Source organism: Antechinus flavipes, chromosome 2, assembly GCF_016432865.1.
Source record: "Antechinus flavipes isolate AdamAnt ecotype Samford, QLD, Australia chromosome 2, AdamAnt_v2, whole genome shotgun sequence".
Lineage (NCBI taxonomy): Eukaryota > Metazoa > Chordata > Mammalia > Dasyuromorphia > Dasyuridae > Antechinus > Antechinus flavipes.
Window position 1 is genome coordinate 640838593 of NC_067399.1, and position 16607 is coordinate 640855199.

At 38.1% G+C, this 16607-nt stretch overlaps 1 protein-coding gene across 1 annotated transcript; it reads left to right on the forward strand.

Annotated features, from left to right (window-relative positions):
* Positions 1–932: 932 nt before the first annotated feature.
* On the forward strand, positions 933–15192 carry LOC127551972 (cytochrome c oxidase subunit 5A, mitochondrial). The gene is made up of 5 exons (XM_051982230.1): positions 933–1152; positions 10254–10370; positions 11572–11693; positions 12457–12580; positions 15032–15192. The coding sequence occupies exons 1-4, from the start codon at positions 1044–1046 to the stop codon at positions 12568–12570; spliced, it is 462 nt and encodes a 153-aa protein (XP_051838190.1). The 5' UTR covers positions 933–1043; the 3' UTR covers positions 12571–12580; positions 15032–15192.
* The last annotated feature ends 1415 nt before the right edge of the window (positions 15193–16607 follow it).

Consider the following 16607-nt stretch of genomic DNA (forward strand, 5'->3'; position numbering starts at 1 on the left):
CTGCACTGACAGGAGGGGGTTCCCACAACTCCCTGCCCTGCGCTGAACCTCATCAAAATGACTTCACTACCTTGGAGTCCAATTGCCAAGTGTCCGTGGCCGGCCAGCTCAACAGCAGCTTGAGATGCTCTGTCACAGATCGGACACGAATAGTCCCCAAGAACATTTGGGCTGGCTTTGCACACAGCAGGCTTTTACTGCTGAATTAAATTAACTAGCTTTCTTGTCTTTCTTTTTGCAGATGAGAAAACGGAGGACCAGAGAAGGGAGGGGATCTGATCAAGGTCACACAATCGCCTCTAAAGGGAGACACCACCGGCATCCCCAGGTAGACTTTAGTGGAGACTCCATAGACTCATAGACTAATTGGCATCCGAGAGTGTAACAGGAATCAACCACGTGGGGGCGCTGCCTGGACGGAACTAAGTCAGGGGGCGTGGCCTCATGCTCAATTCATTCGGCTGGGGGGAGGGAGAAGTAGAGAGAGTTCTTAGCACAGATTGAGCGAGTAAAGAAACTACCATAGAGTATGCCATGCTAGAGAGAACCTGGAGACAGCTCCCGGTAGCCTGGATACAGGCATTAGCTCCCGAGGTTGGAGCGAGGGCGCCTCCTGGTGGCCTCGCGGCCTTTTTGTCCCTTTGGGGGAAACGCCTTCCGTCTCCTCTTTCCGTCCCCTCCTCCCGCTCGCCCTCTGGCCGCCCTCGTTGCAAGATGGCCGCGGCCAGTCACGAGGTCGGACCAAACAGAATGTGGTTTGTCCTCCAGGCGCCGCCGTAGCCCCGCCTCCTCCCTCTACCCCCCTTCCTAGCGGCCTCGTGGCGTCCGCAGACACCTGCCTCTAGAGCGCGCGCGCACGCGCGTCGCAGGGGCTGGCTCGCGCCCACGCCCGCCCGCCCGCCCCGTCGGTTCCCCTTGGGCGCGCTCGGTGCCAGCCTCCCCCGCGCGCATGCGCCGCGCGCCCTCTCGCGCTCCTCAGCCTAGGTCCTGAGCAGTCGGCAGTCAGTGGCTCGGTCGGTCCGTCGCCTTCGTCCGCTGTCACCATGCTGGCCGCCGTTCTCCGCCGCTGTTCCGCTTCTGTGCGGGTCCTGCTGCCGAAGCCGGGAGCTGCAGCCCCTTCTTCCCTGTCGTCCTCTTCTCCCGCCGCTGCCGGTAAGGAGCCGGCCCGCGCGGCCCCGCGTCCTTGCGGTGACCCGAGCCGCGGCCTAGCGGCGGTCAGGCCCATCCAAGAACGGCTCCGGGCCCTCGGCCCGCGCTCGCCGCCTGCCCTTCCTGGGGCAGGGGCTCCCCGCGAGGGGCGCGGGCCCGGACGGTCTGGCTGCCGGGCCCGGCCCGGTGGCGCTCCTGGGCGCCGAAGGTGACATTGAACGTCTCGGCGCCGGCAGGGCAGGGCGGGGCGGGAGGGCCCAGGGATCGCGAGTCCTCGGGGGCACCTTGGCTTGACCCCGGTAACCTAGGGCCGGAACCCTGCGGCTTCCCCGCCTTGGGGATACCCGGGCTAGTTCTGAGGCGTCGGAGCTTATCCTCACTGAACAGGGGGTGGAGAACTCAGGCAAGATGTCGCTATTCTCTCTAACTTCTAGCCATGAGATGTAGTGCTGCTTTCCATTGTGGTTCTCGTGTTTTTAAAGCATTTTGGGGGAGGGTTTACCGGGCTGCGGGAGGGGATGTGGACAGCCCAGGCGCCTGTCCGAAACGACCCCCGGAACCTGGTGATTGCAAATGTTAGCACGAGCACCGCAATTCAGGAAACGGCGGAGGCGTGGGTTAAGTGGCCGGAGACCCCGAGAGCCAGCTTTGCAGATGCCCCAACGTCTTAAAGACCCGAATGGTCACGGTTCATTTGCTCACGAAAAATTAAGGGAGGAAGCAGCGTGGATGAGCGGACTCCTCTAGGACTGTGTTGGTGACCTCTGGCAAGGAAGCTGCTATGTCCGCCCGGGCATCCGTGCTAATGAGCTGGTTAATCACTCAGCGTTGATTAATTAATATCCGATATGTCAGAGTTTCTGTGAGAAGGGTTGCGAATATGGGTGCGATACAACCACTTTCTTGCAAAGAACTGTCGTTCTAATGGGGAAACAGGCACATAGGGCATATATGTGTATGTGTGTGTATACATATATGTGGAAAGAGAAAGCGCACACATAATGAGTTTTGTCGAGTCACCATTGGCTTCCTGAACCCAGGGACCATGCTAAGTGTCCGGGTTGGGGGAGGATGGCAGAGACAGTTTCTAGGCAAAGACACTGCAGGGGGTTGCCTGTCCCTTCTTCAGGAGTTGAGGGCAAACCAGTGAAGTGATTTGCCCGCGTTCACCCAGCTAACAATGATCAGAGGTCCGGTTTGAACTCTCATCCGAACAAAGTGGTTAAGTGTCAGTTCTCTCTGGGAAGGGCACTAGCCTTGGAATCAGGAAAGGAGGTTTACAGATGATGCTTGAGCTGCAGCTAAAAGAAAGCAACTGTGAGACCAAGGTAAGAAAGCAGTTGGTACCTGACCAGTGGGAGAGAAAGTGCACCAGGCCCGAAGAGTCTTGAGGGACCAAGAAAAGACTACTTACGGTGATCCTAAAAAATTTGCAGTTGAGAGTGCTGTGCTCTGCAGTGCCTGGGACGATTTCAGTTTATGTTGAGAAACCCAACTAAGGCATAATTGCTTTGCTAATTCCTATTTTATTATCTTCAATAATGTTACTCTTGTATTATCCTGGGAAGGTTTTGTGGCAGTGGCACTTTAATCCTGGAATTCCTTTGGTAATGTTACATTATGAAATTAGGCACTTAAGGTTTTGAGTTTAAATGCTTCCATCTGTAACAACTTTTTTTGGGGGGAGACCCCTTTTTAAAGAACTAAGGTTTGTATAGTCAGTCTCTGGAAATTTTAAATTCTCCTGTGTTTCCTGTTGTGTGTAAATTGGTATAATACGCTCAGTGATTTTCCAATCATTTTAGAGTTTTTCTGTATCTTATTTGTCCAGCTTTGTGATCCTCTATGCAAACTCCATGTTGATATATTTAGAGAGCACTCTTATTAGAATAAATTTAAATTTTGAGGAAAGTTTTATAATACCGGTTGGAAAGGATTATCTTAGACTAGTGTCAGAAAAGAGGATTTGAAAAGCCTTATAGTTATACTAATTTTTATTATAAAAATTAATTGTGTGTCTATACCATTTCATCATTCCACTAATCCATTTCAGTTTGGGGCCTTCCTATCAATTCCTCAGGCCAGAGTCATTTACTAAATGCATATTGTATTCCTAGTTATGGGGAAATTCTCCTCCTGACCATCCCCTTCCCCCCTTTGAAAACATTTACATTTTACATGAACTAAAAAAGGATTTTCCTATTGGAAATTTACCTTTAAAATAGAAATGTTCAATTTAAACAGTTCTATATCTTAAGCTGGGCGGAGGGGCACTGAAAATTAAGGATGTTAAAATAATTTCTAAATCTGGCAAGAGACTTTAACCAGCTAGATTTTAAGATCCTTTTCTGTCCTTTCAGCACATCTAGTCAAATGAATAAGCTCTTAAGATTCGTGTTTATAGGGTTTTAAAGCCTTTATAAACAATGATTGTAATAAGAATTGATTTATAATTTACTTAATCAGGGTTTTACTGATCTTCATTTTAGACAGGTACTGCTGATAATTTTCACGAAAAACTTTATACTATGTACCTAAAAAGCTAAATACAGGTTTCTAAAAAAATAAAATAAAATAAAATCCCAGGCAAAAATATGGCTTGAAAACTCTGAAAAGTTTGATGGCAAGAATGCTGAAACATAGTGAGGTCTCAAAGTTGCTTACTTAAATTACTTTGAAGATGTAGGAAATGATAACTTGATCATAGAATCTAAAACTGGAATGATAATATAAAACTCGTACATCCATATTAGAACTCAGAAAAGAATTTAATTAGGGGACCTCATTGTTCTACTTTTTGTTGGGGATGAGAAGAGGTTGGTATTGGGGGTGTTAGGGGAAATATAAAGTAACAACTTCTGTTAATATGTTAAAATTCTTCCAGTCAAAGGTGTTAAGTTTTTGCTGAGATGAGGGGAGGGGGGCTATGTTCTAAGCAGGCTAGTTATAAAAATCTGTTAATTGTAAACTTCATTCTATTTGTAAGATGAAGGTATCCTAAAAGAAATTCACTATTAAAATGGAAAGGGGGAGGAACAAAGGGAATCCCAGAATTTCTGTCCTGGCTTCACTATTTAATTGACTGACCTGGAGCAGGTCACTTTATTTCTAAACCTATAACATGGAAATAACAATGCTTCCACTGCCTATCCCATAGGTTTTGGGACACTACTAAGAGGAAAGGGGTTATAGACTTTAAAGCATTATATGAAACGAGTAATTTTTCATAGTTAGCATTGAAGGAAATAAATAGTTGTGTACATTTATTTTTCTAGGTAGAAGAGCACAGTAAGAGAAAGGAAGTGGGTGTGGAGACATGATGACATTATTGCATTGAAAATCCTTGAAGAATAGGACCTTCTGACAGTATATTAAAGTTCTGTGCTATGTTAGCTTTTGCCTTAATATGAGTGACATGGTAAGAGCCTTGGATTTGGATCAAGCTGAGGATCTGCCATAAAAGTGACCTTATAGGCAGGTCACTTTACACCCAGAGCTGAACCCAGGTTTTCTTAATGATTTCTCTAATTTTAGTAACTATAGGAGTACTAGGAAGGACAACTAAAATAATTACAAGCCACCAGTCAGAGTATTATAAAGGAAATTTTAAGAATTTGAGTAACTTCCAACTCAGAAATTTTGCATTTTATAAAACCTTTACTAAATTTGTGGGGAACAATTTTTTATTGAACAAAACTACTGAAATATACAAATGTTTTTCTATGTGGGAGTATATACTATAACTGGGTTCATGTAACAGTATTTTATCTCGTTTGGCTCCAGTATTGGGAATATACATATGATTTTTAAAGGAAAAAGGTAATGAAAGATCCATTTTGTTCATAACAAAAATTTTCATTAATTTAAGATGTAGATTTTTAAATATATGTTCATTTCTACAGGCAGTTTCTCTCTTCAGTCTACAAATAGGAAATAACTATAAATTGCCTTGTTCAACTAACAACAGATCAGTTTCAGTACCAAAAGGGGCCTTGAAGGTCAGTTAATTTAATTGATACCTGAAGAATAACTTTTTTTCAAACACACAAATTTATTGATTGTTTTAGTACAGGATAGATACCATATGGTATAAGCACTAAATTCTATCTCATAACAATTAGATCTGTGTGTTACATTATATTTGAATAGCTTTGGTATCTTTTCCTATATATCATTGTATTTGACTTTTAGACAGTCTGAGATATATTCCAGGTACATATTAAAATGAATATAATGGAACTTCCTTTAAAAAGCTGATGTGAGTAGCTGTGTGGTAGTATCCAGGGATGGTCTTTAAACACTTTAAAAATCATGATTATAAAGAAGTCTTTTACATGTTGTCAGTTCATCCCAGTCATTGTAATAAACAATAGAAGAATATGGAAAGTTACATTGTAAAGATGAAACTCCCTGGGAGAAAAGCACAGGTATCTACTTGTATTGCTTCCATTACCTTAGAAAAAGTGTTGGGAGTTCTCAAGCTGACCTATTGTATGTATTGACATAGTTTTTGTAACTCTTTGCTTTTCAATTTCCCTTTTCCCTAAGCCACTTTTAGTTCGTTTAGCAGAACAACTCCTCTCACATCTAGGTCCTGGGGTGGTGGATTCATTTTGAAAAAGGTAGAAAATTTTCTCTCAGGAAGTTCCCTAGACCAGTGAAAAATTGTACGTGTCGTCATGAAAAGAGCTTGGATATGGAATCAAAAGATCTGATTTTGAATTTCAGTTTTGCAACTTAATCAACTGTGACGACCTGCAGATAACTTTTGCTTCTGGACCTCTGGGTTCAAGTCTCAGCTCTGTAACATAGTGAAATGAAATTAGACAAGTATATAAATTTGCTAATCTGCATTGGTAAACTTACTGGGGAAAAAAAAAGTTCATAAAAGGTCATGATCCCCTTACCTATAGTCCTTTCCAATTTACAAAGTGAGATAATGTGTAATATCGCATGTATTTTGAATATGCATATGTATATGCATATTTACACACACACTCTTTGTGGGCTTCACCCCAACCCTATGTGGTGTGGCTAGTGATACTAATATATCTATTTATAGATGAGGAACCTGAGACCCAATAAGATGGTATTTGCCTAATATCATAGAATTAATACATGAGAGACTTGGGACTTAAATCCGAGTCTATTTGTGTTGAGTGCTTTTTTAATACATTATGCTCCCTAGATTTTCACTTGGTAAATTTAGGTTAGTAAAAGAAAAATTTCACAAAGAATGATAAAATATTTATGTTTGGTTCATTGTTTTAGTTAGAAAGATTTTTTTGGAAGTATAATTTGTAAAACAAATTGGGATTATTTAAGGCAATATTTTTATAGGTTATAATGTAGATAACTATTTTGTGAGGAAAAGCATGTTGTGTCAGGATTTATCTTAAGCAAATTGATTTGCTGTAACTTTCAGTCAAAACACTGAAGTTTTGGGGGTTTTAATGCTTTTAGTAAGATAGAACTACAAAGAAAATGTAACACATGGTAATCTATCTTACCTGGACTGTGAACATTCTCCAATTGAATGAACAATTGTTCATTCAAACACCTTTGTAATTGCAGCTTTGAAAAATGGGTTTGGAACCCATTTATACACTATTTCAAAGTAAGGACAATGCCAAATGATTAGGAAAAAAACAAAATAACATTACCAACTATAAAAGTAGATCCAGGAGACTGATAAAAATACAAAAAGGCAATAATCTGGTTTTTATACTATTTTCTGTTGTAGAATACATCTTTATATTTACAGATTAAGAATAGCTAAAGACACTCCTATTGTACCTTTTTTCCCCCGCTTTAAGAAAGTGTGTCTGGCTGTAGCAAATTCATCCTTGAAAGACAGTATATTTCCAGCATAGCTCTAGCAGTGAGGTACCTTGAAGAAGAGACAAGAGGTAGAATGTGCAAAGCAAGGCAGACCACTGCCACCATTTTCCTATAGGCTGATGGGAGTGGCTTTGAATCTAAGGCTTTTGGCAATAATCGTACCTCTTTCTAATTTATGCTCTACAACCATGAGTTGGGGAAAAGACCATTGTGGAGAAGGGGCCAATTTTCCTTGCCAGCACCAGCTGCCTACTTTCAGTAAGCCCAAGAACCCAGTCCTGCTTTCAAAGCAGTCATCTATATATATATATGGATGAAACCATAGAGATAACTTTTTTGTTGTTGTTGAGCTTGTTTATCAGTCTCAGGACAAGTTTTAAACTAGGCTGAAAGTTTGTAAAAATGTTCACCATGTGTCAAGGATATTCTGCACAAATTGCAGGTAGAAGAGGTAAAGTCTTTCTGGTGTTTCTGTTTACAGATGGTTTTAGATGATATGTTGATTGCATTAAGACCCCAAATATTATACAGGCTTCACAGTGAGTGCTACAGATAGTCAAAGATTGGCCTAATAACCCACATTTTTTAATGGATTAAAAAATGCTTATTGTTAAGATTTGTAACATGCACTTTAATGGATAGTCCATTGATTTAGTCCATCAGTACATAGATCTTAGACATAGTCTATAAATGGGTGATGAACTGGACCTAGGATTGAGTAAGAAGAAAGAAGGCTGCAGTCACATTTGGGAAATGAGGCAGCACTCTCGGTGATTCCAAATTGTTTTCTAATAGAAAAATCCATTTCCCCATATGATTCTCGGAGCTAAAGGGCAATAAAGAAGGAGGAAAATGGAGTGGAGTGCAATCTGCCTAAGAAGATATAGTTGACATCATCTTTCCTTTGAATATTGAAATCAGCTTTTATAGTAGATGAGTTATAAATAACTCTTGTCTTGAGAATATTTGAAATCATGAATTGTGTATCTATCTGGCTGCATCTTCTTTGTCTCCTTTGCTGGATACTTTGCTGGACCTCTAATCTTTGTCCTGGCCCTTTTCTCTATTCTTAGTACTTCTTTCAGTGAGCTTATCCACTGCCCAGGACTTAATGGCCATCTCTATGCTGATGATTCTCAAATCTACTTGCTCTCCAACCTTGATCCCAAACAGAATACTTTATCTTACTTGCTACACTTTACTTCCAATTCTGTCTTCCCTATTACTAAAAAGCAACACCATTTTCCCAGTCCTCTAGGCTGGCATTCTGGATTCTCTACTATCTCAGCCATCCCAGGGCCCGTTGATTTCACCTTTGTAACATCTCTCAAATAAGCATAACCCCTCCACTCAATAAACTGTAGTGGCTCCTTGTTGCCTCCAAGAGCAAATACAAAACATACTGTTTTGAAATCCAGAACCCTTCATAAACTAACCCCTTTCTACTTTTCCAGTTTTTTTACACCTTATTCCCCTTCACATATTCTTTAGTTTGGTGAAACTAGCCTCCTGGCTATTGTACAAACAAGACATTCCTATCTCTCTTTGAGGCATTTTTTCTCACTGTGCCTAAAATACTCTTCCTCTTCTGCTCTGACTCCTGACCAGCCTGACTTCCTTTAAATCCTAACTAAAATAGCCTCTTCTACAGGAAGCCTTCCCTTATCTCTTAATTCTGATTGATAAAATTAATAAATTTGTTACTGAAATTTTTCCTATTGTCTCTCCAGTTTTCCTTGAGGGTTTTTTGCCTCTTTGTATTCCCGAACCTTAGCACATTGCTTGGTACATAGTAGGCACTTTGTTGTTGATTGCTCTTACCCCCTCAAAACAGATAGTGAAATTGAGGTTCAGAATTACTGTGATTTATTTTCTCGGTCATAGTGTCGCTCAAAATTTCAAGTTCATTGTGAGTGCTTAGTTTATAAGGAACTGAATTCTTTGCATTGGTATAATAGAAAGATAACTGAATTTAATTAAAACTCAGCTATGTCAGTCCCAGCTGTTAGACCATAGGCAAATCACATATTCTCTTTGATCTTCAGTTTCCTAATTTGAAGAATGGGGGTGATATTTTAAAAACTAGTTAAGATAATCCAAATAGTCAATAGCTATAATATAAAATTATAGTTCTTAAAGTTTGGATTTAAAGTTTTGTATTGTTGCAGCAGCCCTGGTGACACATTCTTTTTGAATTTTTAATATTAAAAGCTCATTCTCAACCATTAATATAACTCAGCTCAAGAATTAAAATGGTTTTTTTCCTCTTGGAAGAAGCAACAAAAAGAAATTTCCATGATTAGGTCAATTGAAATTCGTTGTGATTAACACTGAATGAAATTGTCAATTATCAAGTAGAGAGATTGTTCAGTAGCTGAATTGCTGATCTAAAAGTGTTGTTCTATTATCTAGAATCTTATACAGCCAGTTTCCATTACTTGTCTTTTCTGATGTACTTTCTTTTCTTCACCATTTCTTAAGAGTTAGATTATACTTATTTAAATTTTTTTTGATAGCCTTTTGTTTTTATACAAGTCATTTTTGGGGAATATCCTCTAAACCCTCTTAAAGATGAAATCATTCTGTGTAACTAAGGAAAAAACTGCTAATCAAAAACATTTAGAATACACTGGTGTAGGAGAAAGGGGTGTTTCATTATCTTTTCTCTAGGCTTATTACTGGTTTTTTTAGTTTGGCTCTTTGTGACTGATTAATGCCTATTTTATGAAATAGTTTGAGAATCCAATAATTTTATGACTATTCATTGTTTTAAAATGTTTTAAATAACTATAATATATCCAGCTCCATTTCACAAGTCAAGGGAACTGACATTTACTATTGAATTTGGGCTTCTTAAAAATAAGAAATGCAATTTTTTATGGATTTCCTGGGCTTCAGCTTAGCATTCTTTCCATTAAATCATACCTCCTTTTCATGTCTGTTTAGTTTGTTGTCTTCATGTGCCTTCAGGTGTTGAAATAGTTGAAAGGGGGAAAATATTTTTATTCTTTGTGTTTAGGCATTATCGAGACCAAATATTTTTAAAGGATAAGGAAAAAATGCTGTATTCGTGTTTCCTAATTGATGTGTTTATTACTTAAATCCATTATTTAGAAACTTAGATAATTCCTGAGATTTTTAGCCAGTATTATATTCAAATACTGAAAATATGGTTAGAGATTTATTTTCTTTTTTCAGATGACATAGATGTTTTCATTAAATGTTTTATCATTAAAATGCATGTATATTCTTTCTCTGTGTAGCTATCCATTCAGTTCGCTGCTATTCCCATGGGTCTCATGAGACAGATGAAGAGTTTGATGCTCGCTGGGTGACATACTTCAACAAACCAGATCTTGATGCCTGGGAATTACGAAAAGGTATAAAATGTGATATGTCTATAAATTGATTTTGCTGAGAGAAATTAAGCTGTCTCATATTTGCTCGTCTAGAATCCATTTAGTCCTTGTGACATCAGCACAGCTAGAAGGAAATGATTAGTAGTTATGCATAACTCTTAAACTTTATCCCATAAAACAGATATTTTGAACATGCAGCTCACTCTACTCCCAAGTACAGCCAGAACCAGATTAAAAAGCAATTGGGAAATATTTAACAAAGTAAATTTTAAAATAATACAACATAATGTTAACATTTGGTTTTCTAAGTCAATGTGCATCTGTTGGTATCCATGAATGGTTTAGTGCCTCCCATTTCTGTTTGAATTTGCTACTGCTATTATAAAATATCCCATACCTCTTCTTTGGATAGGTTTGTACTTTTGAAAAAAACTCAAAAGCTCCTGGAGCAGTTTTCTTAATTTTTGTCTATTAGAAGATTTTTTTTTTTTTGTAATTGTTTGCCCCGTAATATAAATATCAAAGTAAATTGGTCAGTACCTTGATTCTTTCTAATTTTAACATTAGTTAAGTAGAGTAATAGTTTATTGTTTCATGTGTCATCTGTGCATATGATTTCCTTCAGAGTAAGACATCTCAGATGGATTCTAGTATTCTGTGTTATTATAGAGACTATGTTTTAGGTTTTTTTTTAAGCCCTTAATATTTAAAAAAAAAAAAGGGTAATGACATCATCCTTCTTCATACAGAAGGGAATTTTTTTTGAGTGGCAAAAGAATAGTGAGTTTGGTTTTTCCATTAAAAGACTTAAAAAGTTGTCTTTGTCTGCCATATTATATAGAAGTGAAATTAATATATAGCATTATGTTTTTTAGATTTTTGTCTGTGAAACAGTATTTGGATTGTTGGACCAAGCTTTACATTTATATCCTTACGTTCCAGCTATAAATCATATGATCCCATAAATTAGCTGAACTAGTTTATGACATTCCTTAATATAGTAATTCAAACCAATACTAAAACCTTAATTGAGAAATGAATCTTTGTCCTAACTCTTTGACTTTGGGTAAGTCAATTCAGAGCCTCAAGTTTTATTTGTGTAAGAAGGATGAACTCTGTAATTTCTGAGGTTTTTTTTAGTTCCATGATTCTTTGAAAGTGTGGATATCACACAAACATGTCTGATGTTACATTGCTTCTCTGCTTTCTTTTAATCTAATAGGAATGAATACATTGGTTGGTTATGACCTGGTTCCAGAACCCAAAATCATTGATGCTGCTTTGAGGGCATGCAGACGGTTAGATGATTTTGCTAGTGCAGTTCGCATTCTAGAGGCTGTAAAGGTCAGTGAAATAGCAATGGACTGAGAATTCTATTGATTTATATTGTATTTAAAGCTTTATAAAGATAACTTGGAATTTTCTAATGACCAAAGAATAGTAGGTTAAAATTTTCTGAGTTTATTTAACTTGAGAAAGCTGTATGCGGAAAATGGGTTTCATTGCAAAGTAGAACTTGACCAAAACTCTCATCCGAGAAACGAGTGACCTCAAAACACAAATTTTCCCAGAAAAGTCTCCATTGAGCTATTATAACCAGGAGGGGAAAAAAAAATCACAGTCTACACAAGGAAAGAAAATTAAATTGCTTTATCTTAAATGAAAGGGATAATTATGGGTTCTGTTGGCTATCAGTCCATTCAACACTAGAGCTAATTGAATTATGGACTCGAATTAGAGGGAAATTAAAATATTTTTCCCTCTGTTGATTCAATTATAAATGTTGCCTGCTGGGCACATTTGACTGCCTTCGCAGTTTTCTGTCATCACTACCTTCCTTCCTGGCATCTAATTAGCATATTCCAATTGGTAAAATTATTCTTAGACTATAATAAGGTTTACTTTGATTTAAATTCTGCAGTAGTTGTTTGTTTTCCTTATTGAAACTGACTGCTTGCTGACCAAATTGATCCTAAGGGGTAGAGGAACCTCTTTTCTAGATATATTATATATAATGTCAGGCTGGTTTTGTTACCTGTTCGATGTCTATTAAATTAAATAGGTTTTTTTTTTTTTTTTTTTTTTTTTTTGGTATTTTTGCTTCTAGGACAAAGCAGGACCTCATAAGGAAATCTACCCATATATTATCCAGGAACTTAGACCAACTTTAGATGAATTGGGAATCTCTACTCCAGAGGAATTGGGCCTAGACAAAGCATAAACTCTTATGGGTAAGGAGCAGCAGTGAAAATAGTGGTTTTCTATCACCATTATGTATTCTAAAAATGACCTAGACAGTTCTACACCCCAGTAAGCAAGAGGAGATGAGCATTGAGTAGGAGGGCCACTGGAGGACAGAATATTGAGTATGCTTTGACAACTGGTTTGAGATACTGTTTAATAATCTCAATCCTGTTCCTATATCCCCCTCAGGAAACCCAACAACAATCATCCAACACTTAAACTTTGTGGTCATAGGTGTGACATTTTAAAAGGTTTGAAAGACATAATTTCTCAATAATTTAATAATTTTATTAATGCCAGAATCTTAATAATGCTAATAATTTACAATTAGAACAATTTTAACAAAAGGATGATTTCTCTTAGATAAAAGGCAATCATGGCAGCAGCTTAGACTTATATATACTCTTTTGTAAGGGGTGTACCCCCTGTTGGCTACAACTCTGATTGGCTACCAGTTAATGAGAGAATGAATATTATAATAAAGGCTTGTCCTGAACTGAGATTACATCATTTATTTAAGTTAATTTCAGCCATGGCATTTATTCAAAGAATTTATCCCCACCCAAACCTGAGACGAACACAGGGGCTTCCCCACCTGAGTTGGTTGTGGATTGAGGAGAAAGAGCATGAGATCTTAAAATGAAAATGAAAAGAAAAGGGAGAAATGTGAATCTCCCCAAATCATTGGTTATTAATAACTTCTCACTGGCTTAAAAACAATTGAAGAGTGTTTATACAAGTTTATGGAGTAAGAGTTATCACAAATGCTATGGAGTAAGAGTTATCACAAATGCTATTTCACTAATGTTTCTCTGAAGAGCTCTCAGTTGGGTACTGCCATCTGCAAATCTGCCCTACATGGCTATTTGAGGGAATTTACAGACTCTGATGCTCTTCTGTAAAAAGATACATTAGAATATGCTTTATGACACATCTTCTGATCTATAACCATTAGACATTGAGATATTTGTGTTCACCAATACTTAACTCTTATTTCCAAGATTAAAATAGCAAGACTTAAAAATATTTGTTTTATAATAGTAATAGATAGAAGGAGTTGAGGGAAGGGAGCCAGCACTATTACCTACTATGTGCTGGTCATTGTGCTAACTAAGCACTTCATAAGTACCTCATTTGATTCTCACAACAATCCTGGGAGGTCTGGATACTATTTTTATCCCCATTTTGCAGTTAAGAAAATTGAGGCAAACAAAGGTTAAGTGACCTTGGCCAGGGTCATACCAGCTACTAAATATTTGAGGTCAAATTTGAACTCCACTTTCTTGATTCTAGGCCAGTGCTCTACACTGAGCTGAGGGATAGAAATTAGGTTGTGCTGTGTAAGTTTAATAGAAATGGGCCAATTAACAGTGGGTAGGCACTGTTCAAGTGGGTAAATAAGCAATAGTCTGACTTGTAAATCTCGTTGGGTTGTCATTAATTATTAATAATTCAATTTATATGGTGCTTTGAAGTTTATAAACATGTGTGGTGCAGGTATAAATGAGTACAATTAGCTGATGTATGTATGTATGTACAAAATGTTGAATTATCTTAACATTTGAGCATTTGAAGAATGCCATTTTAATTTGGCAGTCATCAAGCATGCACCATCTGCAAAGCCTAATTCTTCTTGATTAACTTTGCCTTATAAATGCTTTTGACATAGTGCTACTTAATCAATATTGTTGACAAATGTGTCCATTGGCAGCTCAAGTTACTAAAAGTATTTTCTTTTGGGAGATTTTCACTATGCAGAGATGTTCTGTATTATTTGTCAAATGGATTTAACTGTAGCCCTAAAAGAGTCCTTAGAGGCATCTAATATGTTCATTTCTCAGATAAAGAAATCGGCAGACAAGTTCTCTAGAAAGTGTCAAACTAGTTTTCACATCCAGTCCAGCTGACTGAAAACCAAGAATTCTTTTCACTGTCCCATGGGGCCATAAGCTCATGACTTGGTTTCTTTCTGTTTCATGTTCTTCCCTTCAAAAGAAATCTGTTATGCATGGATAAGCCAAAATCAACTGTCTTTTCTTAGCAAACGAAAACTAAAACCTTGTCACATCTTTGTAAATGAAGGTAACTAGCAAAGGTTAGAATTGGCAGGCAGAATGGCACCATGGAAATCCTAGGGTAGAGAGAGTCAAAGGACCTGGATTTAAATCCTGTCTCTGCTATTCACTTAGCTCTGTGATCTTGGATAAGTCATTTATTATTTTACCTCAATTTAATCATCTCTAAAATGAGAGGCTTGAACTATATGTTCTAATGTCTCTTCCAGTTTTAAAACTTAATGATCCTATGGTGTTTGTATAGCATTTTTTCCCCTTAGAACAGTTGCAGTTGTTAGGTGACATTAAATGATTAAAAAAAGATGAGCCAAGAGCTCAGAGACATAAATGTCATTCACTCATTCTTTCCTTTTTCTCTTTCAGATGAGCTTCCTAAGGATTGATTGGTAATGCTACTTGATTATACACACACATTTACCTGGAGATGCTGATGATAAAATATTTGAACATGTTTTTCTTTATTGAGTCCCAGTCTGTATAATATTTACTTGGACCTTAATAAAAGGGAAACAGTTTGAACTTAATTTAAGAAGTTGTTACCTGAGTTTACATTAAAAAAAAAAAAAAATGTTGTTCAGTCGTGTCCAACTTGTCATGACACTAATTAGGGCTTTCTTGCCAGAGATACTGGATGGATTTCCTTCTCCAGCTCATTTTGTAGATGAGAAAACTGAGGCAAATGGGATCCAGTGATTTATCCAGGGTCATACTGCTAGTAATGTCTAAGACTTCCTGATTCCAAAACCAGTGTTCTAACCATATGACACCATCTGACCACCTCCATTAAAAAATTAACAAATGAAATGATTGGACTAATGGATTAAAATATGCTGCTTCCAGGATGAAGAAGGTAACAGTCCATCATATTTCCCAAGACAGACCATTTTACTTTGGGGACAATTCTAATTCTTAGGAAAGTTTTCTTTACTTCAAACCTAATTGTTGCTTCACTGCAACTTCCCTTGCTTCATGGCCTGTCCCCAGGACTCATTCAAGCAAAACATGTCTCATCCCTCTAACACCTGAGTGCCCATCAAATAACAGTTGTTATTGTTCCTTTTCATCACATTCTCAGTCATTTCTGAGTAAATTCAGCTATTTCTGCTGACCTTTGATGTTTTCATCCCCATTTATGGATGCTGTCCAGTTTGTCATCCTTCCAAAATGTAGCACTCAAAACCAAACATAATATGGTAGGTAGAGTATGATCAGGCCTGAATAAAGTGGGGCTAATATCTCCTGCTCTTGGACCTTTTGCCTCTGTGTGACCTAAGATGTTTAATTTCTTAGCTGCCATATCAAACTGTTTGGACTCTGGGAATTTTCAATCCACTAAGACCTCCCTTCATATCTTTTAAAAATGAACTTTTCTAGCTGTGCTTTTCCCATTTTCTACTAGTCTTCATTTTGCTTTTTTTTTTTGTCTTAAGTGTTATTAAGCACCTATATGCTAAACTCTGGATTTTTCATAAGTATCTGTTAAATTAAGCATATTGGATTCAGTCCAGTTTGGATCCTGACTCATCCCCTTTATTAGGTTGGCTATCAGTGGCTGAGTATAGATAAGGCCCTTATAGGTACCAAGGCAAGCATGAACTTAGAAGAGCACCTAAACACCTAAAATGTGTTTAGGTGAGTGTAAGTACCAAGATCAATCAGATGATATGTATTCATAAGAAACTCACAAGAGAATGGCAGTGTTTTGTGACAAAGGCACTGTGGGAAACATAATTCTAGGTGCTCTGGGATGTTGGGAAAGGTTTCAGGAAAGTTGCTTAAATAGTTGCTGCATTAAATTGGTTGAGACTATGGGACTTCCCACAGTCCCTCAAAAACCTTAGAAACACCCTGGTGGGGTGATTGGAAAGGAGGAGGGAGATAGTAAGTTTTGCCCAAGGATTGTCCTCCAAGGAGGACTTTGCTCTGACACTGGTGTTGC

Excerpts from the sequence above, each read along its gene's own strand:
- LOC127551972 (XM_051982230.1), top strand. The coding sequence starts at position 1,044 with ATGCTGGCCGCCGTTCTCCGCCGCTGTTCCGCTTCTGTGCGGGTCCTG. Across the intron at positions 1,153-10,253 it reads CTCTTCTCCCGCCGCTGCCG|CTATCCATTCAGTTCGCTGC; the intron begins GTAAGGAGCCGG and ends TTCTCTGTGTAG. Across the intron at positions 10,371-11,571 it reads TGCCTGGGAATTACGAAAAG|GAATGAATACATTGGTTGGT; the intron begins GTATAAAATGTG and ends TTAATCTAATAG.